General features: G+C 35.1%; 1 protein-coding gene across 2 annotated transcripts in view; it reads left to right on the top strand.

Moving 5' to 3' along the window:
- The window catches only part of GRIK2 (glutamate ionotropic receptor kainate type subunit 2), a 364,036-nt gene extending 348,149 nt beyond the window's left edge, over nucleotides 1-15,887 (top strand). For both annotated transcript variants that reach the window (XM_005518233.2, XM_088052479.1), the window contains one exon: nucleotides 11,078-15,887. In XM_005518233.2, coding sequence (XP_005518290.1) covers nucleotides 11,078-11,242 — 165 coding nt within the window. In that variant the 3' untranslated portion in view covers nucleotides 11,243-15,887. The remainder of the gene's footprint in view (nucleotides 1-11,077) is intronic.
- Nucleotides 15,888-24,463: the final 8,576 nt, after the last annotated feature.

The raw sequence follows: 24,463 nt of genomic DNA, 5'->3' as shown, positions 1-24,463 counted from the left end.
CAGTTGGCAGAACTGGGCCCAAAGCAGAGATCAGTAGCTAGGAATATACATGTGTTACATATAGAACGGTTTTACTTACAACTGCAGATTCCATGGAAGAAGAAATTCTGAATGCTGAGCTGTGTCCTGCAAGATGTCTTCAGAAATGGCACAAATTTATCTGGATGACTTTTGTCTGAAATGAATACAATAATTCAAAACACTATGCAGAATTCTCAAAACATGTTTTTATAATGTAAGGACAGCGGGAACAAGGCTTTCTGATCATAACTGGCTCAAAAATTCATGCAGCTTTAATGAGCTGCAGAGTCTTTAAGTTTTGGTACAATTTGATCTTAAGCTTATTAGAAATTAAATGTGGTTTTGCTATGATTGCTAGTAATTCTGAATTTTCTACTTCACACACATATTTTAATGATGTGATAACCTGGAGTGTATTTTGGACTAGATAACTCTTCTAGTCTTGCCTAGTACATAATCTCACTGTTTCCTTCAGAGGAAGTGCTGAGAATGGCAGAGCACATATCCTTGTCTATGGTAGAATGTTGATATTCCAGTTGGCGCAGTGGGAAAGGGAAGGAAGAGATCGTAGGTCAGAAGTTGTCCTGACATTCCTGCATTCCTGCAGAGCAACCACAAGATGGTGCCTTCTAATTTCTGAGAGGGAAGTTTAATTGTCACTATTTAATAAAATTTATGTCACAATGCTTACCTATTGTTTAATTGCAGCCTTTCTGAAAATGCTAAAGGCTTGTATTATTTCCCATTGTTTATGATACAAACATCTAATTATGTCATCTACTTGGGAACATGTTATTATCAGACCTTTTTTATCTAGCCAATCTTGACAATAAATGCTCAGTCATTTGCATTTTATAATTGCTTTTGCTGCTGAATGACCTGCTCCCTTATTTTAACAGGCACTCAGAGGGCAGGGAATAAGCAAGGTTAGAAGCAGAAGCCATTTAAAACAATTACTATGTCTTTCTTATTTTCTTTTTTTTAATTGATGTGCATCAATGCATTATGGGTTTATGTCCATTTCACACATTTAGTTTTGTACAGTTCACATTATTACTGTAAATGCCAGGGAAAACATTGACCTTGAAGACCATTAATATTTAGCATAATATATTGATGATTCTCGGTTTGAGAATTTATTGACCTTTCCTTTGACTTTGTGTGTTCGAGTTTTTTTTAAGTTTTCTCTGAGATTATTTCCATTTTCATACCACCCTTACAGAGTGATTAGATACTACTGTAAGTGTTAGCTGTGACAGATGTGATAGAAACTACATGTGCACTGCTGAAAATATTAGGATGAAATTCACATTATTGATGAAGGCTGTGCCATGGGTATATAGACCATTGCTTGTTGTTACTCTTGTAAATTGTTCTTGTGCCTATCCTGGTCAGGGTTTCTTTGGAGAGGGTGACATTGGCTGGAGAAATTATCTGCAAATCTGGTTTTACTGGTGCAGTGGTCCCACACCCTTCTCAAGAGGCAAGGAGGGGCCAAGAGCTGATGGGCTGAAACAGTTGTTGCACGGTGACCATATGCAGTTACACATCATCATCCTGATTTTGCTCCACTCAAATATGATTTAACTGTTCTCAATTTGTTTACATGCAGTCAGTGTAAATGCTAATAAGAGTTTATTTTCCAAGGTCCTTTTATGATCTATTTGTACTAGGATAAGTTTCCTTCATTACGTCTTAAAATGCTTCTTTTTAGAATTCATGTCAGCAAAGTGCAAATATATAGCTTCTCTATGGAAAGAACTTACACGAAGAAGTTAATAATTACTGAAATATTGTGATGCTTCTTTGTCATCAGGATGTGTAGAAAGTCAGTATTTTCATCTTTATTTTAATTGTTATCAACGGTGCAAAACCAAATTTCAATATTGTCATATGAAAAAATGAGAAGGTTTTAGAATTCTTATTTTACTATAATATTTTGTGGTCTGGTGTTTTGGATTATTTTTGCAAATTTTACTGAATTAGTTTTGACTAAAATACTTTACTTTCTCAGAAAAATGCAGTTATGTCAGTATTGCTGGAGTTCAAAAATATTCCTAATAGTTTAATATCAAAAGCCTTTGAATTTGGGACAGTAATTTATAGTAGTTTTGGAACAATACCAAAGTAAATCTCAGCCTATTGATTTTTTCCAGGGAGAGACAAGTTCAAAAGATTTTAAAGTTGAAAAGCCTGTTCCTCAGGCTACAAGAAACAAAAGAATGTGGACATTCTTGGTAAATTGAAGTAAAAGCTTTGGGATTTATATCCCAAGTAGCTTTTGTGCAATCTACAGTCAGTGATGTAGTGTGCATTTTTGTGTCACATTTTTTAATGGAGTACCCTCAGAAATTGTAATTTTGGCTGGGAAAAGCAGCAGCTGGGAGAGGTCATGGAAGAAAATGTTTTTCCAACATCAGCATGCTGCATTCTGCAGATATGTCATTGGAAAACTGGGAACTTCTATCATTCTGTAGTCCCCTGAGCACTCACTGTATAAGTATGTATAAACTTGTATGGTTAATTTGTGTGTGTGTAAGTTTAGAGATTACGTGAATTTCTGGTATTAATTTTAATTAAATGCCCTCTTGGAAATCATGTAAGTATATATTACGGAATATTTTTTTAGGGGAGGAATTGTTGCAAAATCCAAAAACCCAGCAAATCAAAACAAACCCCCACAAAACACAGATGCAATCCGCACCCCCAAACGCCTTTAACAGAAGAAAATAAAAGAGGAAAAAAAGCAAGTTACCAACTGTGGCATTTTAAAGTAATTTGCAAACAATAAAATACTGAAACCAAGAATGCTATTTTTATTTTTGACTGCAGCTCAACCAGTATCTGTTTGGTAATGGACTTTTTATTCTGAGGTGTTTTTAATGTCTTAATTTGTGTCTTTCAAATAACAACTGAAAACAGAGGAGTGTGTGTAAAGTTGACCATTACGTAAGTACAGAAGTACAGAAGTGCAGGAAGTTCAGTATAGTTCCATATTCATTCAGTCAAAGATCAGAGTTTAAATTATAGGTCTGAGTTAAGGAATATTTTAAGTTTGACAAGAATTTAAAGGTGGATAAAAAAAATTTGGAAACCCCTACATGTTGTTTACTTTTTAGCAAATATGATTCACTTTCACTCATCAGTAGAAAGAAGAGACACATTATATGATTATTTTCTCCTCTGATAAAAATATATTTTCATTCCAATGGAAAAAATGTCAGATCATAAAACATTTGTGTTTCTAATAATTTTTAATTGTCTTCCTCAAAATAATACCTTAGCAAATAATATTTTATTATAAATTATTAAACTTCTGATTTTTAATTGATCAGCTCTGCTATAGTTAAATGTAGTAGCAAATATAGTTTAGTTCAGCTGATTTATTTACTTTGACTTTTGTAAAGGTCAGCAAAATAACAAGCACATCCTACTACCTTTTAGATTGAGAAAATATCCTTGACTGTCAGATGAAAGCATTTAATTGTAGAGAATTGGGTGGTAAAACTTTTTATGTCATGTACTGCAATGTGACTATAACATTGCTCCCAAAACAGTAGAAATCTTTGGCATCAAGTTAATACTAATAGTCTCTCTCTGTTCAATATGGTTTGAGGCCATGCCAAATTTCTCATTAAGTTAATACTATCACACTGAACTATCAAACTAGTATAAATTTTACAGTGAATATAGTACAGAGGACTTAATCTGAGCAAACTTTATAAAAAAAAGTTGTTTAGAATTCAGGTAAGAAAGATTATATTTATTTTCTAAAACATCTCTGTAAAATTAACTATTTTCAAATTATGTTATACAAAGCATTTTAATCCACATAGATTGGTACTACAAAGCATTAATTACATCTCATCATCAGTTCCTTTCACCATGCCTGATGATCAACAAACCTGTTATTCTTTGGACAAAAAGAATGACTTTAGATGTAGGATCAAAGATGATTCAACAGCTGAATGAACCTCCACATCCTGTGGCTGAGAATGCAAGATCTCAGGGGATTGACTAGAGCAGTATCACCTCTGCTGAAAAGGCAGAGAAATATCTGCACAGATGTGATTGCAAAATACACACCCCTTAACATTGCAATGGCTATTGTTCTAAACCAGTTAGGCAGTGCCATATATTCTGTTATTTATTTTCCCAGTGACAGCTACATGGCTGAAGTATAATTAATGGCTCTCAGTCCTTGTTAAACACCTACCAGTCATGTGTAGCCATTGTCCAGGGACACGAGACAGCAGTACCATGTTCTGCAAGAAGATCTGGACTGGTGTGACAAGGTTTACATCAGCGGAAATTATTATCTCTGACTGAAATGCTAATGACAAATAGCACTTATTGCCACTCTGAGTTTGAAAACACAGACCCAAACCTGGAGAAATGTGAGACTGTCAGCCTCTTCCAGAAGAGGCTGAACTGAAAAATGAGGATAGAAGATATCTTCTGAGTGCTTGCCTTTACCTGTCCAACACAGCACCTGTCTCCCTGGGATTAAATTGCCATCACCCCCCTATTTCAGCCAGGCACTGGAAGCTGAAAATGACAGCACCATCCTGGTCTGACAATAGAGTAGGACTGTGTATCATCTGTGTGTCAATGACACCACAGCCCAAATTATTTCGTTATCTCCTCAGTGGCCTCATATACATGTTGAAAGGAGAGATGACAGGATGAAACCTTGTGGAATCCTACATGAGAGAGAGCCCTCGGGGCTGATGAGCAATTGCCCTATGCCATCCTCTGGGAGTTCTCTGAGAGGAAAGAGTGGAACCACACAAGTGCAATCCCTTCTGCCCCAGCCTAGGTCCACAGGTGAGTCAGAAAAACATCATGGTCAGTGTGATGGCTGGAAGGGCTGCTGGCAGAGCTAAACAAAACCACTTTGAAAAAAGCTTTCTGCACTAATAGAAGTTCCCCATCAACCACAGACAGAAAGGTAGCTGTCAGGCTAAAAACAAGGAAAATAGTTTCAGAAGACTTTAAATGAACTCAAGTGTTGCTTTCCTGAAAGTCTCTGTCATCAACCAGAGTGCATTTTGTTCTGTTAGGAAATAAATTTTAGAATTTGAGAGTGGCTGTATCTTTTTTGGTGAGGTTTTTTTGTTTGTTTGTTTTATATGGGTTTTTTTTGACACCAGTTGATAATTTATTTAAGGCAAGCTGGAATTTTATTGTCCCACTGGGAGACACAATAAACACAAGAAGTGGCCTGCAGTGAGGTCCTGTATGTCATCTAAGTTCATGTCATAACTCTTAAACTCAGCGAGCACTTCAGCCTGCAGAAAATTGTTTCAGTGTTGTTTTGTTACAGGAAGGGTCAGTCCCATCAGACTTTTTTTGATCCTCTCTGTCAAATAGCTACAAAAGTCCTTGAAACAGCCAGCATTCAGTTACAGGATAAAGCACCTCATGCCTCATCAAGCTGTCTGGAACTACTCTACTGGTGGTGACTTTGTAGATACTACAGTGAACACAAAGCTTTATCTGTGGAATTAAATTTTTCACTTTGTTTGATATTATTGTCATCATTTGAGTGGGCATTGAAATTTCTGTTTCATACAAGTGACATATATTTTTGTCTGAAAATAACTTCCTAAACTGGTTGCTCGTTCTATTTCTACCAAAACTCCAAATAATTTCTTAATCTAAAATTGGGAATATATTGGTGATATGTTCAGGTAATTGGTGTGAATTTAGTCTGAAGTGTGCTTGTGCATTATACTTGCTATGGATTGAAACTGTACTGCCTCAGAAAAGTTAGTGGCAAAATATTTTTAAGGTAACTATATTATGCATGTATAGATATGTATAGTATGCACATATATATGTGCAACCTTCAATCTACAGTCATGCTTAAGAATAGGTATATAACTAAGCAACCTAAAAATCTAATTACAAGTACACTTCAACTTTGAAATGCTTGTACTCTGACTACCATGATATATGATTCACTTTTTCTGAGGTTATTTTCTCTTTAATTGTTCATCTCTTGTGGTCCTAAGCCAACATTTTGATCGGATTTGTTTTTCTGTCTAGAGGGTTTAAGACTGACAGATTTTCCATACACATATTCAAAATCCCTGAAGGAGTGGCATAGGAATCAGAAACTGATTAGGAGGGAGAGTCAGGATAGGATTGTGCATTCATTCTCAACTAACTTCAAGACAAAAAACGGTTTGATTGATATGTCCTCCTAGATGCTAGAACAATGACCCATAGCACAAGATAATGCAGGATTACTGCTGTTGCTGCTTTAAGATAATTAAACAAATCTTCGAATAATGTCTGACAGACAAGACTGGAAGTAATGAACTCAGTAAATCTTAAATCCTATTGAATATTGACAGTCATCAAAGAAGGAAAAAATACAAACCAGTGATTGGAGATTTTTTAATTTAAAACACACTGACTAGTTAACCACTTTAACTAGAATGTTTAGAGTGTTGCAAGCATGCTGTTCTCTCTTCCTGTTGCTCTTTTTAGACTGTTTAAAGAAAAATCTAAGGTGATAGTCTCATAATGATGTGTCTAACAAATGCTACTATGATTTCTAATTACCTTTCTAAATTCTCATGAAGCTAAATAATGAAAGCAGTGTAAGTATTATCTACCTTTCATATTAATACACATGTGGAAAAAACAATTCTTTTCTCATGCAGTAAAGCCATGCACAAGCCGTCTAATCAGCTTGTAAGCAGTGGTAGCATTTTGCAAAATTCTTATCTTGATTCTCCATGACTTGTGAGATGTCAGTGGCAAAGAATATCAGAGCTGTCTGTTACTTCTTTATTCACCTTATAACGAACTTTTTTCAAAATTGTTTTGTGTTAGAAGGCTAAGACCTGCAGTTCTGATTAAAATTATCTTTTGTGCACTTTTTTTGGCAATGTTTTATCATGATATGCTGCAACAAAACTGATGCACTTATGCACACTATGGTTTAGAGAGCTGTATGCTGTCCTTAAATTCTTCTAGCATTTGATTATATCTGACTTGAAGGCAGCATTTACTTTCTGGTAACATTTAAGAAGACAACTTATGGTTTTGTAAGGGTTAGTGAAAGATTGATAATAACTGATGCTCTTGTAACATGCCTACTGTGTGGAAGGTAAGTTGGGAGCAAGAGATTATTTTCTTTGAATTAAGTGGAGTCTTGTAATATAAACTGAAGTGCTCAGTTCTGTGATGGACAACAGTTTTGAAATGTATCCTTTCAGTTCTGTAAATATTTTGCTGTTTTCCCCTAGCAGTTGAATTCAGGATCAAGACATTGGATTATCTTTTCTAAAATCATATCATTCTTTTCTCTGTCAGATAAAAAATATTCTAGAGCTTTTTCTTGTTTTCATGTCTTATTATTCCAAAGAATTGAATCCTAACAGTGAAAGAACACAAAGTTTAATGGCATCAAAAATGGAGACTACAGAGATTGGAATTGAAATTAGACAAAAAAAAAATTAATTTCAATTAAAAAGTGAACTATAAATACTTTCTAAAATTTATTGAATGTGACTTTTTTAATATGTATGAAAACACTTCCTTATATTTCTCAGATACAACCCAAAAAAGAAAAAAGATCTGGATCATAAACTTACATAGCCTTGAAATAATATTTTTAAAATACATGACTATTTCAATGAGTGAAATTTGAAACAAGCCAACAAACAGAAAATATTTAACAATACTCTTAATCAGAAACAATATTTTTATTACCATATGCACATACAAGATACCATAAATAATTTATAAAAAATAATTTGAAGACATACAATGGAAGAATATTTTATGTAAAATAACTGTCTCAAAGTTACGGTATATGCTTTGTTAAGACTGTCAGCCATTCAGAAATATCTCTTTTAATCAGTTTTCATATCCAGGTAAAATTCTCAGATAAAATGTGTTGGCAAGTTTCTTGAGATCTCATTTTCAAGATACTTACGAATGTTGACATGTATCTTTTCTTCTCTTGGACGTTGGTTATAATCCATTCCCTACTGATATTACCTAAAAATTTATACCCTTTGCAGATTTTTGCAAAGGTTTTGGTGGACTGATTCCTCTTGAAAAGGATTTATTCTAATTTGGCATTCTTCTCAGACATGTTGGCAAAAAAAGAGAGAAAAGGGACACAATCTTGAAAGTTTTAAGAGCAAGTGCATAATTTTAAAATTTAGAAGGATTTTGTTTCTCAGAATGTTTTAGCTAAGTCTTTAATTCCAGAGGTGAGAGCTGTATAATGGCTACAAGTGGTGTAGTGCTGAGTTGCACCATTTACTTCTTAATGGATTCCCTATGAAATTCCTGACTTATATGCTAGGTTCCTAACATAGTGGAAATTCCAAGATCTTCAAGCCGTAGAAATTTAGCCTGTAAGCCATTATGAAATACTAAATGAAACCTTGCCCTTTTAAAATATTTCAGGATTAATTTCTATTCCATAATCATAATGGCAGTTTTGATGTTAAGCAACAGAACTTTAGTAGAAAAGAGGGGGAGTCTAAGAGAGTTGAATATTTTCTTTCGTAGTAGGACAAGGAGGTACAGTTTTCTACTTTCTACACAATACTCAGCAAAGATGCCATATGCATTAACATTTGACATGTTACATTCAGACCATTCAATTAGGAATTTTAGCCACCTCATTCACACAAAGAAAGCTGTCTTGGATGTCAACCCAGTGCACATTGCAGAGCTCACTTCAGCCAGAAATGCTAAATTTTTGCCTCTGAAGGACATGTTCTTGACTCTGAACCAGAGAAATATACCTTCTTCTCCTTTGGACTCACAGTTTAAGCTTTTCTTAGTTGTAGGTGGTAAAATAATTTCTAGTGTAAGTTGAGTAGGCATTATTCCTTTATTTCAAACTCAGCAGGAGAAAGAAATGTTTCAAAGGAAGTGTATCACACCCACAGCAAGATTACCCTTTCCTTCAATTCCCACCTGCCTGTTTCCTTATTCATGCAAAGGATTAGGGAAGAGGGCATTTGTTCAGGATTTTTTGGATTCATGTTCAGTTCTAATTCCTGATTAAGACAAGTCATGTTTGCACTCTTCTGCACAAAACAGAATTTTATGTAAACCTACTGAAGTTCTCGGTGAAACAGGAACTACCACTGAAGCTCTCCCTCTGCTGCTGTGTGCTCTCATCCCTAATCTACAGAACAGCTCACATTTTCCCTTTCTCACTTTCTCTCTTCCTCTGTTAACTGCTACTGTGCCAAGTGGAACAGGATCAGGAGGCAGCAACTGCAAGTGACTTTACCTTGGAATGGTCTAATGCCTGTAGGTTATAGCTGTTTACTGAGACACAAGCTTAGATCTCTCTGGCAGAAGATGCTATTTTATTGACACACTTAAATGTGACTGATGTTCAGCTCTAATGCTCCAGCTGACGACTGGCTGCACTGAAGAAATTTATTCTTTAGCAGTTGCCACATTTTTTAAGGAACTTGGTTTGCTAGGTCCTTTCAGAGAATACCTATTGGACTGATAAACATGCATGGAGAACTGGAATGTGAATTCTAAAAGGATCCACGACTAAGCCAAGCACCAGTGTGTTTCACAGAATTTCTACTGTTGCCAAATGACAAAGCTGTAAAATTTAATGGGGAAAGCTGAATGCCTTTCTGCTTAGAGTCCTTTCAGCCCTGGAGGCTGGAAGCTGAATGCAGACTTTCATGAATGCAGCTTCAATCTAGGTTCCCAGTGAACTAGGTAGGGTGGGATGCTTAAATATTTTCTGCATCTAATCTTCAAGCTTCAGGTTTGTATGAATAATGAAGATACAAGTTCAGAAATAAAGAAGGGGTTTTATTTAAAGGCCAAATGAGACAATAATATATTGATTACCACTAACCAAACAAAATAAAAAAATGGTCACAAGATAGTTATAATAATTCTAGATGCTTTGACTTTTTTAGTTCTTGTTTGATAAATTGTTTGTTTGTTTGTTTTTAATTTGTTCATTTGCCTTTTTGTTTCTGATCATTTCCCTGGCCTGGAGATTAACTATTAGGAGAGAAAAATGCAAAGGGTTAGACCACATCTCAAATTTGTTTTGGCTGAGAGCAATTGTCAGAGGCTTGGCTTAACATCACAGCTTCTGTGATGTGTTATTTAGCTAGTACATTTCTCCATTAGATGCAAAATGTTTGAGTTAAACTATGATGCAGAGCCCAAAAGTGAGACTTTTTTCCTTACTACCGTATGTCATTTGATACTCCAATTCTCACATTGAGAGAAGGCTAATTGCTTAGCACGCTATTAGTAGCTGAAAATTCAGTCAGACTGAGGGAATAGGGAGATTTTATTTTACTTTTCAAATTTCTTGTACTGCAAAATGGAAAAAGGACTTTGAGGATTGATGGAAAAATGTTAATAAACTTTTTTTAATAATACACTTTTCGTAAAACTCAACAAAACTGAATTGCTGGTTTGGTTTTTTTTTATTTTGCAACACCTACTCCATAAATGATAACCACTAGTGGGAAAAGTTTATATACAGAGGATATTATATATAATGGAGTAAATATAAATTTTCAGTAATGGATCTGGATTTTAAGAGTATTTAAAGATGAATTCATGTTTATAAACTTTTATCAACTTTGTATACTAAAACAATATTTTGTTGAATAAGTCTTACTTATGTCACATAGAAATGCAATTATTATTTTGAAATATGGCTAAGGGGATTCTACTGAATGTCTAACATGAATGTTACAATCAGATACTGTACTATAAAGCTAAGCTGTTGACAGAAAATCTGCTTGAAGTAGTTTTATGTAACATATGCATCCAGACTCAGTATCCACCAGAAAAACAATTGTACAGGCAAGGTGATTTTTACAGTCATCACAGTTTGATAAGTAATTTTAATTATTATGTAACACATGTAATAAGGCCAGAAATTTGCTTTGAGCTTCAGACTGGGACAAAGCAAAGACTGACCAGCTGTGCCAATACAGTGAATCTTCTTCTAGACGTTGCAGTTAGTGATTTCTTACAGCTGTTTTTTTTCTTGTTCCTCTATTTCCTTCTGTAGAGGTCCTTCTGTAGTGCCATGGTAGAGGAGCTAAGGATGTCTCTGAAGTGTCAGCGTCGACTAAAACACAAGCCACAGGCCCCTGTTATTGTGAAAACAGAAGAAGTTATCAACATGCACACGTTTAACGACAGAAGGTTGCCAGGTAAAGAAACCATGGCTTAGAGCTGGGAAGCCAAAAACCCCAAGCACAAACTGTCGTCTTTTTTCCAAACAACCTTGCAAGAATGTTTCCTGTGGAAATATGCAACAAGTGCAAAATAAAATGAGTTACCTCATGCCGCTGTGTCTATGAACTAGAGACTCTGTGATCTCAGCAGTTGCAATGGCCAGACTCGAATCACAAGCATCATGGATCAACAAAGTTATGCAGGGTTACGCTGTTTGTCATGGGTTTCCACCATTCTGAATGAATGTTCCATGTAAGTTTTGTGGCTGGTTTCAAATGCAGTCTCAGTGAGAAGTTACAGGTTCCTTTTGAAGTTCAACGGTTGCCAGAAAAGAGAGAATAGATGTCCAAGATGATACAAACCACAGAAGGAGTCTTGTAAAAGTAATGTCTCAGAACTGTAGTGGAACAAGAAACCATATGCTCTTCTGAACTTCCCAGCACAGAAAAGTTGGTAACTGCTGGTAGACTGAAACTACCATCTGGACAAGGCGATATGATCTTCCTGGATGGAAGAAATGTTAAAAGTGAAGAAATATGAATCCCACAAATAGAAGAATAAATATGATGATGCTCACCTGCTTTTTTTTTTTTTTTTTGACTGTTCGTGACACTGAACTAAGTAAATAATAATTACAAAAAAAAAAAAAATAATTTAGCTGGGTTGGAACTTTGATCTAAAAAAATGACAAAAATATTTCCAGAATTTTGACCCAATTTTTAGATGAAGGAAAGTTTCCTTAGAACAAAGGAATGTATCTTACAGCCTTTAGATATAAGCAATTAATTTTCTTTTCTATAATTGTGGAAAGAGGGGAGGGGGGTGGGAAGCAGTGTATTTCACACATAGAGGGCTTGCATTTTAGCCTGAATGGGTTTTGAAACACTTGTTCCTGCTACTAATTGAACTCAATGGAGCCTGTGCAATTCTCGCTAATGTTGGAAGAGGGATGGGTCACCTAAAAGAAGTGAATGTCAAGAACTTAAAGGAGGACTGCATTTTTCAATACAGTCACAGTACTAAATGAACAAAATTCTTGAGCAGTTTTTTTTTTTTTCAAAAAAAAAAAAATGTTCAGGTTTATTTGTGGAAATGCAAGATTTCTATGAAAATAGTTTTTGTATGGAAATTTTTGTAATACTTTTTATCAACAAAATAAGAACATGTGTTTCTGTCAGGGGTGTGATGCCAAGCATGAGTGGTAGTGCGTGCGCACCACCAACGTTTGGTGAAAACTATTTTTATCATGAAAAAGGAATCTTAGAAGAGACATATTTTCAAGTTATATAATATAAAAAAATAGGTGCACTACCACCACTGCTTACCATGCTACACCCCTGGTTTCCACTAAGCTGATAACATGCTGTCATGAACAATTGTGTGTAAATGGTAAAAGACACAGACCTCTTGACCACATTGTGATAGAAGTTAATATGCACTCAGTTTGCTGTTTGAATCCAATGCACAAATTAAAAAAAAAAAAAAAAGTACAAAAGAAAGCATTAAATTTATGTCAGTTTTAGTTGGTTTGGTTTTGCTGTGTGTTTTGAGCAACATATGTGCAGTACTTTGTGTCAGTACTGGTACTTAGCTTCAGCTTAGTGCCCTATCCTGATGATTCTTTCCACTAAATTTGTGACAAGAGAGTTTGCTGGGAGTTCTGACAGAAGCCATTATAGCACATTGTGATAATATTTGCAGGATTTTGTTCTTAGCTGCTATAAAGCTAACTTATATGTCCTGACTGTGGTGAGTTCCTGGACATAACATTTTGAAATACTGCCCTACAGATGCTGAACCTTGCACCACTGTCTACTGTAAATTAATTTGTATCTCAACGAGAAATGTATGGTATGGACTATGTAAGAATGTTATGTCAGCTAAAAAAGATTATGAAGATGGTCTTTACATGGAAAGAAAATAATTTGACTAATTAGGAAAACCCCCCAAAAACATTAAAATAATCATATATAATACATCACTGGTGAGTAAAGAGATTGGTTGTTTACTTGGGCTTAATTTAATCTTATCATCCTCTTTATGGCACAGAAATATAAGTTATATTATCCAAACTGTAGAAGTTATTTAATGAAATTTAGGGGTAAATGGGAGGTTTGTGTCTACTACCCAGTTATCATGAATCTTCGTAGAGATTGAGCTGGCCATTTCCATTGTGAGCAGGGACTGAGAAAGCAAATTCTCTTATATTTGTGAGTTTCACCCCCATTTATGTGATAACAAAGAACAGATTATCTTTGTCTGAAGTATAAAGAAGATAAAAACACTTTAAACAATTTTTCTGGTAATGAGTATACTTACATAATTTATATTTAAGTTAATTCTTTAAAACGCTAAGGGGAAAAGAATAACTGTCATATAACACAATGAAAACTCCTAATTATGATGGCTTGGAATGGAAAAAATTGGCTATTGCATTTGATTGATGATTTACAATAAAATTTGTAAAATCATGTAATAAAATGCTGTATTATATTCAAACATACTGTTCCTTTCTCAATTGAGGATGTTGAATTAAGCAGGATTTCATTTTCACCTTGCTGCACAAGACTAATTCTCACTAAGTTTTATGTGAGCCACAGTAAGAGCGAATGCAGAACACATCCCAAATATTTTATTGGGTCAAAGTTCCCCAAGGAAGAAAACTTCTATCATAGAGGTTGAGTGGCTTAATTCAGACTTTGGTCAGAATTTTAGCCTTCCAGTGTTGAGGGAAATATGCAAAGTAACTGGAGATTTATATTAAATATCAAGAATAGAAATGCATGGCTCCACAGATTCATAGTAGGATAATGGGGTTTTTTTCAACAATCATACACTAACTCATGTTGTTACTTTGTTGTGCATTAGTAATTACTTCTGTATTCAGACATTTACAAAAAAATTGACTAATAAAGATCTGACCCCCAAAAAAGTAGAAAATACTACTGATAGTTTTGTACTTGGAAAAGCTCAATTTCTTTCAATTTCTTCAAAAGCTTCATTTTCCTTTCACTGCTGTGAAAAACCCCTCAATTCTGAAGAAAAAAAAATCTTTGTTTTGATAGGCCTCTGAAAGGCTTCTCCCAAAATTCCAAAATTCTCACGCTGTATAAATTTCTATATTGTAATTAAAATTGATGGCCCAGCAAAAATCAAGAGAGTATCTGGCCCACAAAGATTAGGAATCCATATATAACTGCTTTATGTGGTTTCACATAACAGCTTAATTAGTCTGCTGATTTCTCAGGACAGGGTGATGGGTGTTTCTCTGACATACCTCAAATGTCACTCTAGAGAAGATTTTTAAAGCAGTTATAGCTCAGTGAAATGGTGCTGCCTGGTGGATGACAATTGGAGGTAAAAATTGAACAGGATTTTTTTGCCCCCTGCGTCTGTTTCAATGAAAATAGACAACTACAATCTTTAAGACACAAACCCCATACCATTTAAATCTTCAGCTTGCCTCAATATGGTCGTATAGCAATAGATAACCAAAAACAAGGGACAAAACCCCTTTTATGTTGTTGATAAATGTCATTTGTGAAGCACTGGTAGTGAAAATTATGAGCCAAATGGTTGGACGAAATCAAGAGATCCCTGATGCTTTATAGTAAATGAGGATTTGTCCAATTATAGACATCAGCAGGCCTTTTTAATGGTATTCTCCTTTTATATAAACATAAGTACAGACATATACAGGGAGTATCTGACAGATTTTATATGTGGTATTTCTTTCTGAAATTTCTGTCTCAATTTTCAGTTGAAGAATTCAGTATAGATTTGAAATAACCTTTTCTTTCATTTTATTATTACTTGAGGCTCTGTTCATTAATCTTTCCTGATTTCATCCACAGAGTGTTCAAAACCCCAAAAATAACAGAGTTTGGTCCTACTACACTAACTTGTTAATATTTCAGAATTGAAAAAACATAGTTTATGAAGGAAATAACATATTGCACCAAAATCCAAAGCTACAAATAAAAGAAATGCCCTAATATTCTACAAAATAAAAAATTATTTTCAGGGAAAAGGGATCATGAGCAGAGGTAATATCATACTAAGAGGTAAAAAATTATGCTATAAAATAATGGTTTATTGTTTTTATATTAAGGATATTAGAAAAATATGAAGTGCTTCAGACACAACTTCACTTGTCTCCAAACATGTCAACAAACAAAAAATATGATAACTTCATATCAAAGGATAACTCCTTTGAAAGAACTGTCAAAACTACTTAAGAGGAATCAAGATTTTATCCAATGCAGCCCCAAATATGTACGGCTATAATATTTAAGGCAGAACTATGTGTACAAAAGTGATTGTGTTTCTGTCAGAATTTCAGAGATGTATAGGAAAACAAAAGGTCTCTGAGGTTGGCTTCTCTTACTGAGAAGATAATTTCTTTCCAACCTCAAATATGCTAGTGTCCTGTTCCCTTCCAGTCTTGCCTCTCTGCCTTCCTACAAGCACCTCTGACACTATGAAATTTATTTTCAAAGCCCTTTTCTTCTGGCCTTCCTTGAAATCTAGTTCTAATTTAAAATAAAGTTACTCAAACACCTCATTCTCCCAGTTTGTATTCACCAAGATAAAAACATAAGCTTTTCATGTGACTGTAATCTAATTGTCTTTATTTTCATTTACTACCCCACTCTGTCCCCTGCCTGTGTTATCTTCTCCTGTTGTTCTTGTACTTGCCTAGACTGTAAGCTCTTAGGGGGCAGGGAATCTGTCTTTGATTTGTTCTATGTAGCACCATGAACTATGGAGCTATATAAATAATAAAAAATGTAGATCTTCTTAAATGATGTTTGAAGTGATAGTGATCTGATTGACTGCCAGTTTAGTAATATATTGTTTTAGCTCATTGCCTGAAATCCTAATCACTACAGCAATAGAATAATCAAAAAATAAAAATAATAAAACCAACCCAAAGGAGCTATCACACTGACTCATCTTACTGGAATTTTCCCTACATGGTCGGGGTATGGGAATAGAATGTCATGTTCACATACCTTCTATAATAGTTTAAATATTAAATCAGCTACTTAGAAATTAAAAAAAAAAAAAAAAGTAGGTTAACACAGATATACAGTATGAGCTTCAGAATGAGAATTTTGATTGGTCAAAGAGTGGAAAAGTTGTGACTGAGAGACTGGTTAAGCTTAACATCAGGAACCTTTCCTTCCTTCATCTTATCAACTCCCTTAGGTCTTCTCACTCAAGCTTCTCATTGCTGAAATCCACAGCAATCCTATTTTTAAAAAAAAATTATGAATAAAATGAGAAATTTTCTACAAAATATGATTCTAAACAAAATTAAAGAAATGCTTCCTCTTGCTTCTGTCAAGAACACCATGTTTCTATGACTGCTGGAATGAAAAATTGTGGGAATTCAAGAAAAATTCTAGCTATATAAATGAAAGGAGACAACACATATGGTCTTGAGGACAAACATATCAGCTTTCCCTTTTACTTTTTTCATCCTCAAGGAGTGACATTCTGTATCACTGAACTTAGTTCTTCAGAATATTGAAGTGTATACTGGCAATTATGCATGGATCTGTCTTTCAAGAGTTCTCAGAGCCAAGAAAATGCCTTTCTTTCCTGATCACAGAATGTATTTTTTTCCCAGAAACTTAGGAAACCTAGTCCTAAGTTTAAAAAATGACAAAATCTTAGAATTTCCTCTTTGCCATGACTTTAGGGGTTTTGCTTGGTGGAAATAGGATACATTGCATTAAACTTACCTGAAAAAATTGTATGAAATCATTAAAAATTGGTAAAGGATCTGTAGTTAGTATTCCTTGGGTAACGCTGACCACCATAGGCCAGATCTGTAGTGATTTGGTTTTGAAGGTACAAATTCAATTTATGATGGATTTATGCCAAAGATTGTTTTGCGACATTTTCCCACAAGTAGTCTGCTGGCTGTTAAGCCCACGGAATGAAAAGCAGCCTAACACAGTGGTAACCATTATAATTCCCTTTATATTGTAACCACCCTCACTGGCTGGGCCATTTGGGCTCTGGTAAATCAACAGAAATTTCTGATATGTACACCTGATAAGCAATTTTATTCATCTTAAAAATTATAATTTGGCATAAGTACAACTGGCCTGTGGGCTTATCATAGAAGAGTCGTATCACAGAATTATTGAGGTTTTGAATTGCTGAGTCTAGGGCCTTCTTCAGGTGGAAAGGCCTTCTTGAGACTCTTGAGTACAATGCCCCTGTACAAAGAAGGGCCAACTAGAGAAGTTTGTCCAGGGATGAAGACTCCCTGGCCCCTCTGTTTCCAGTGTACAATTATTCTGACAGTGAGGAATATTTTTTTGCTCACATTTAAAAGTAATTTATTGTATTTCAGCTTGTATTCACAGCCTCTTATACCCTCACTGGCTGCCACTGAGAGTCTAGTTCCATTTTCCTCCTGTCAGATTCTGCTAAGCTTTCTCTTCTCCAACTGAGTGGTCCCAAGTGTCTCAGCCTCTCCCCATATTACAGATGCTCAATCCCTTAATCATCTTTGTGGCCATTAATGAGGGACCATAATCTATGCATATTAGTATGAGTGTTTCTCATACTGGGGAGACCAGAACTAGACCCAGCACTCTAGATGTGTTTCACCGGAAGGGGAAAGATTCCATTCCCTGACCTGTTGGCAGTGTTCTTCCTAATGCAATCAAGGCTAAATTGCTTTTCTTAACTGAGAGGTTAAGAAACTGCTGGCTCAAGTTCAGTTTGCTGTCCACCAGAGCTCCCAGGCAAAACTCTGCAAAACTGCTATCTACTTGGTTTGCTCCCAGCCTGGGCTGGTACATGGACTTATTCTTCTCCAGGTGTAGCACTTGTCATTTCCCTTTCTTCAGCTTCATGTCCTTCCTGCTGGCCTATCTCTCCAGCTTGATGAAGTCCTCCTGAATGCCAGCACAACTTTCTACTTTATTGAGCACTCCTCCTTTAAGCAATATTCAGACTTGCACACTGTTCTATCATATATGTAATTAATGAAATTATTAAACAATATGAGATACATCTCTAGTTACTGGCCTGTGGCTGGACTTGCTGGCACTGATTAAAACCCTTTCAACTGATAGAGAAGCCAGTTTTCAATTTACCCTATTTTTGCCAGATTTAGTCCATATGTCTTAAGTCTATCTGTGAGGCTGTTATGGGGAATAATGCTGAGAACCTTGTTAAAGTAAAATATAAGTAACATTCATTGTTCTTCACTCTTCTGTGAAGCTGGTCTTCTTATTATAGAAGGCTATTATATTGGCCAAAGACCATTTCCCTTTTGCAGATACATGCTGACTAATATCAGGCACTTTCTTGACCTCAATACTCGGAAAATATTTCCAGAAGGATTTTCTCCATCATCTTTACAAAGATGGAGATGAGACTGACAAACCTGTAGTTTTCCACATCCTCCTTATTGCCCTTCATGAAGGGAGGAGTAACATTTACTTTCTTCCAAACCTCAGGCATCTCTGCCAGCCAACATAAGCTTTCAAAGATTATCAAGAATGACCTCACAATGACATCAGTCAGCTCCTCCATACTTTGCAAGTGCATCTCATCAAGTCTCACCAATTTATATATGTCCAGTTTGTGTAAATGTTTCCTAACATGGTCCTTTTCCACCAAGGGTAAATCTTTTCTCCAGGCTTTCCCACAGGTCTCAGAAACCTCACTTTTCTGAGAGCTTACCCAAACTGAAAAACATATTGAGTACTTGGCCTTCTCCATGTCCTTTGTCAGCAGTTCTCCACCTCCTACAACCATCCCATGATTTCCCTAGTCTTCTTTTTCCTGATGACATATCTTTAGAAACCCTTCTTGTTTCCTTTTACAAGGAAGGATTGGATTAATTGCTGGATTAAGTCCAGGTGGGTTCTGGCATTTGTAAAACTGTGACTGCATTCCATGACTGCTTCTCTTGGGATTCTTAAAAGCAGATCTTGGAATATCAAAGAACAAGTTCTGCTGTCCCTAAATCCAGGATTATGATCTAAATTTTTGTCTTGATCCTCTTCCTTCAGAATCCTGAAACTGATCACCTGCAGCCCATACTGTCCCTCACCCTGATTCTTTCATGTTTGTAAGAATGAGATCGAATAGACAAAGATTCTCTTGGTTCCTCCAACATCCCTGTCAGGAAATTATCAAACCACTCTGGAAATCTGGACTGATTGTGACTTGATTTGTTGTCTCTTCAGCCGGTACCATGGTTGCTCAAGTCCCCATTAGGACTTGAAGACTTTGAGAACATGAAGCTTCTTCCAGTTATTATGTCTGAAGACATAATCTACCCAAAATTTGCAACATGCAAGACAAATTTTGTAATAGACATCAGACTATAAATATCCTTAATCTTCATTTTCTGTAAAATTTATAATTTCATCTTGAAACTGTTGTTCAATAATATTAAAAATTGTCTGTGTTTAGAAAATGATTTTTTTCATATTTATTAATATTTTCTGAATATATTTATTTCTTTTTCTGAGTATTTCTGAGAAGTGCCAAGGGAACCATGACTATGTATCTCTCCAACCAGACTTCAATTTTTAGTGAGTTGTCTGATTTGCTGTAAAAGTTTCCTCTCTGCATATGTGATGCACAGCATTCACTATCTTAGAGTGAGCAGAAAGGTGACCGAAAGCAATTTTAGTTGCTCTGTTTTGAAACATAGCAGACAGTTCAGTTGCTTCAAAATGAAGAGTAATTTTCAGCATACCTTGTTAATTGACATGTTTCCATCTTTCTCTCTGAAAGTTTTGAAGCAAAGTTCCCTAATGAGGGGAAAAAAAGAAATACAAAAAAAGAGAGAAAGAAAAAGCATAAAGAAACAAAACCTCTTTGTGTTCAAGTTTTATAAGATTCAGGAGTTATTTCTAAACCAGAATACTATATTACTTAGTTAATTTTCAGATAGCAGGATTTTAAATCACAGACTCATCTCAACTTGTTACCTGCAGAAGCACGTGTATTGCTTTCAAATTTCTAGATGAAATACATACCATTGTCTGAATTAGCCCTAGATTCAGAAGAAAGTGTCCAAGAAACATGTTAGCTCCACTAGAGCTAAATATTTTCCTCTATTTGGTAAAGTTTGTCAGGCTTTTTCCTTTTAGGTTTTATCTTTAAACTCAAATCTACCACTACTTGCCCTGGAGTCTTGATTCTCTTTTAAGATTTGTATTTTAAGGTCAGTACAGAGTTCTACCAGACACATGATCATGGGCCAGAATCTCACCTGAGGGAGACAAAATGTGACCCTTAAAATCAAAGAAACAGAATTATAAACAGGCTATTGATACTGTCAGTTGTCCACATTTCATCTTTTCTGGTGATAGGTATTCTGATTGCCTGACTTATTTTCTTTTCCCTTTTCTTCCAGTTTTACATGGGTTCACATTATAGTAATAACTAGTCTAATGTTGTATTCCAGAAATTGCTTATGAAGATAGGGATCATTTTAGTTTCTACAAAACTGTGAACTGACTCAGATTCTGCATGTGAGCCTGTGAGAGGTTGTATTAGCAGACTGACTTTCATGATAACAACTGTATTTTTCTTGTCATTTCATTTTGTTTTCTCTACCTTTTAGGTTTTTTCCTGGTAACTGGATTTGTTTGACTGATTTACTTTGGTTTTAATCTTTGTGTCTATGTAAAGTGACTGCAAAAAAAGAGAATTATCTCAAAATACAAATATTGTGTTACAGCATAAGAACAAAAAATTTAAGTTGTTTCTCAGATCCATCTGCCTCCAAGACATTCTGGTTCCAGGTGTTTATGTGATGAAATCACATTAACTTGAGGTAAGGACCCACCTCCAGGACACAAGTTCTTTAACTCTTCTTAATGTGTGTGGCCTATCTGTAATGTAAAAAAATCATTACAGTAGTGTCTGTACTACTAGCATCCTTTTGACAAGACCAAGTTCCACCATGTTGCACATCAATGTTTTGCCTCTTACGTCTTTTTCTAATTATGGAACAAAATTAATGAGATAAGACAACTGAGATTCTAGGACTTCAGTTTGTCTACACATATAGCCCATGGGCCTACCAGGATTTCTGTGGAAGCTGGTAAAAACCAGTTTTATAAATCAGATAGCCTTTCTTAAACTGAGACTTTGACAAAAACACAGCAAGGAGCCATTATATTTTAAATAGAAGATACAGTGAAGTACGGCCTTTGTAACAAGCTATCCATGGATTAATGCATACTGCATGAACTACAAGAAATCTTGTTCTAGAACAGAACTGAATGACCCAATTTTTCATCTGTTTGTTAGGCTGTCAAGCCTAACTAATATCTTAATGCATTATAATTAATATTTTGATCTTTGACACTAAAAAGTGAACAGTGTGAACTTTTCTTGAATGTTCAAGCATTCTAAATTCTGCAGAGCTTTGAATTTTTCCAGGTTTATGTATCCCACTTGTCAGGAAGAGGCTGTGAGATCTAGACAATTGATCCTGAGCCTTGTTATTTTTACCCCATTGATGGTACAGATCAGTTTTTAATAAGGATGCTGTCCATTTTCAGTCATTTTCATAACAACTCATTATGAAGATGAGTATGCAATAATCATGCCACTTAGCTAACACCTTGCCCAGCACAAATGAAATTAATGGGAATTTTTGCAGAATATTTGGACAGGTAAAATATGGGAGTTGATATGTATTAGTCCACACTTGCCGGTGCTCCTCAAGACTTACCTGCATGAGATATGGTGTTTTTTTAACATGAACTCCACATATTGATGCACTGAATGACACATGAAGCTTAATTTCCTGGCCTTTTAGGCCTGTCAATGTTACAATTTTGCTGCCTCTTTTTCAGGTGACAAATGGTTTTGTCAAAATAAATAGAATAAGCAAATGCAGCTTAAGTAATTTATTTTGAAACACATTAGGCAATGGATCTTAAAATTTTAAATATGGCATGAAAATGAAAACTATAATTAATCCATTGATGAGTTGGTATTAAGACATGCTTTAAAATTCTGTATATAAAAAAGTAGATAAGATTGTCTATTCTTGACTGAAACTTTTTTTTTCCTTCTCATTAATAATCTTGAATCCTATTTCTAAACTTGTATCAGGCTCTCTTTAAATCTGACAGATAACCAGTAAATGACTGATAAGAGATTTCATCATTTAATGCTCTAAATTTCTTTTTAATAATCTTGATGATTCATAGTTACAATTGACTCCATTTTTGTCTGCTAGCTTAATTATGAAATCTGAGCAGTATGTCAGTCTCTGTAAAGATTTTCAGATAACTAAATTATAGATAATTTTTGTTATAATTCTCAAATAATTGCTTAAAATTAAGGGTATTTTAAAAAATTCTCAAAGATATATCCAATATTCTTTTTTTTTTTTTTTTTTATCCTGGAGACTTTTAAAACAGCTTGTGGTTAAATTTACTCATATATTTATATATCCATCTGTTGGAGATGCAGATATTTTCTTTGTGTTCCTCAATGACTGTAAACAAAATTTTTAGTTTAATTTCAATTGTAATAAATCTATTTAGTGTATGTTTCCAGTAGAGATCTTTATTACAGTGTTTGATTTCCTAATAAGCATTAATTTTTACATTCTCTTAAGGAGCTCAAAGAGTATTGCTTTCCAATTTACAGAATGGCATAAATGACAGAATGAAAAGAGAGTTGCCTAAAATTAGACAAAAGTCCATGTCTTCAGTCTCATGACCGTTTAAAATGCTAGAAAAATCCAGAAAACACTGCCAAAAGGATAGATTATTTTCTTTATTTTCTCTCTCTGTTTTCTAGTATTTTAAATTCTTTGAGGCACCACTATTTATTTATGTATTTTGACCATATGATAAGAAGGACCTTTACTAAACTAAGTGCAGGCGATTATAGCCATCTATGTTCCCTTACACAAGAATTATGTTTTCCCCCAAGCTGAGAGAGAAATAGTTCAGTAGCAAATTGCAGTTCTTGAAAGAATTTGGAAAACAAAGCTGGGTTGTGTCTGTTGGTGTACGACTGCAGTAGCAGGAGCCTTGTCATTGCAGGCTGAGGTGCCTGCTCAGCTTGGATGCTGCCAACGCTCTCATGGGTTTTAGCTCCACCGAGAAAGGGGTTCTGCAGCAGGTGTGGCCCCCAACACCTCTGCTAGCAAGGACCCAGAGTTGCTCTGCACACTTTCCCTGACTGGATGGCTATCAAGGGCTCAAGCCTACCAAGTTCTAGTTTCTAGCTCTGTTCAGTGTAAGGACTCAGCTCTCCCTCTGACTTATTTGCAGCTGGAGCACTGCAAGTGGACTAAAAAGACTGCAGCATAGAATAGAGAAAACCACTATACTTGATTTTGAGACAGAAAGACAACCAGGGAAAGCATCAGCACTTTGGAATGTTTTGAATCGGAATTTTCCTTCTTTGAAGCATCTCAAATGTAATGTTATTTTTAAAAGCAGCGTTTTTTCTCAGTAGCTTAATTCATGTTTTGCATAGTGAAACATGGTTATGTACAAGCACAAATAATGAACAGTCATTGGGAGAAGAAAGAAGAATGTCATGTCCCAGAAAAGAGTGTTGTTAAATTACTAGGATGTGCATTTTTTCAGATCTTGTTTTATTTTTTATTGTTGTGATTTTAGCTCTCTTTTACTGGTATTTATTTTTCTTACTTTATCACTTTAGGAGTGATACGAGTTGTGGAAATCTTACTTTTATTCCACATTCTTTCTTTTTTGGTATCTTCAGATTCTGATATTCAGACACAGCCTGGGACAGAAATGTAGCATTATTTATTTTTCTTCAGTAGGGAGCAGATGCTTCTCTTGGGTTTAAACTGTTTTGCCTACTATAATTCTCCCAGCTTGAAGACCACCTTTGGGTGCTAACATGGATAGCCTTAGATTTTTGGAAGCTATATCTGAGCTAATGCAAAACAATACTAAAACACATAATATTATTTTAGTTTCCAGAGTGAAAGAAGTATTTTGTTTCTGTAAAAAAAAAGCAGAAAATATAGTGACAATTTCTGAACAGAAACATGAAGCAAAAATCATTTTGCAGCTGTCCTTATGAGAAAGTGGAAGTATTATTCTGTTACTGTAGCTCAGTTTCTGTGTGCAGAAATAAGGAGACCAATAATAATAAGAATAACTCTCAGGAAAACATATAATTAGACAAAACAATTCTGCTTGCATTGCAGATATGCCAG

Source organism: Pseudopodoces humilis, chromosome 3 (assembly GCF_049639895.1).
Source record: "Pseudopodoces humilis isolate 2021_Gansu_Grassland_sample_001 chromosome 3, ASM4963989v1, whole genome shotgun sequence".
Classification (NCBI taxonomy): domain Eukaryota; kingdom Metazoa; phylum Chordata; class Aves; order Passeriformes; family Paridae; genus Pseudopodoces; species Pseudopodoces humilis.
This window is presented reverse-complemented; position numbering and strand designations above follow the sequence as displayed.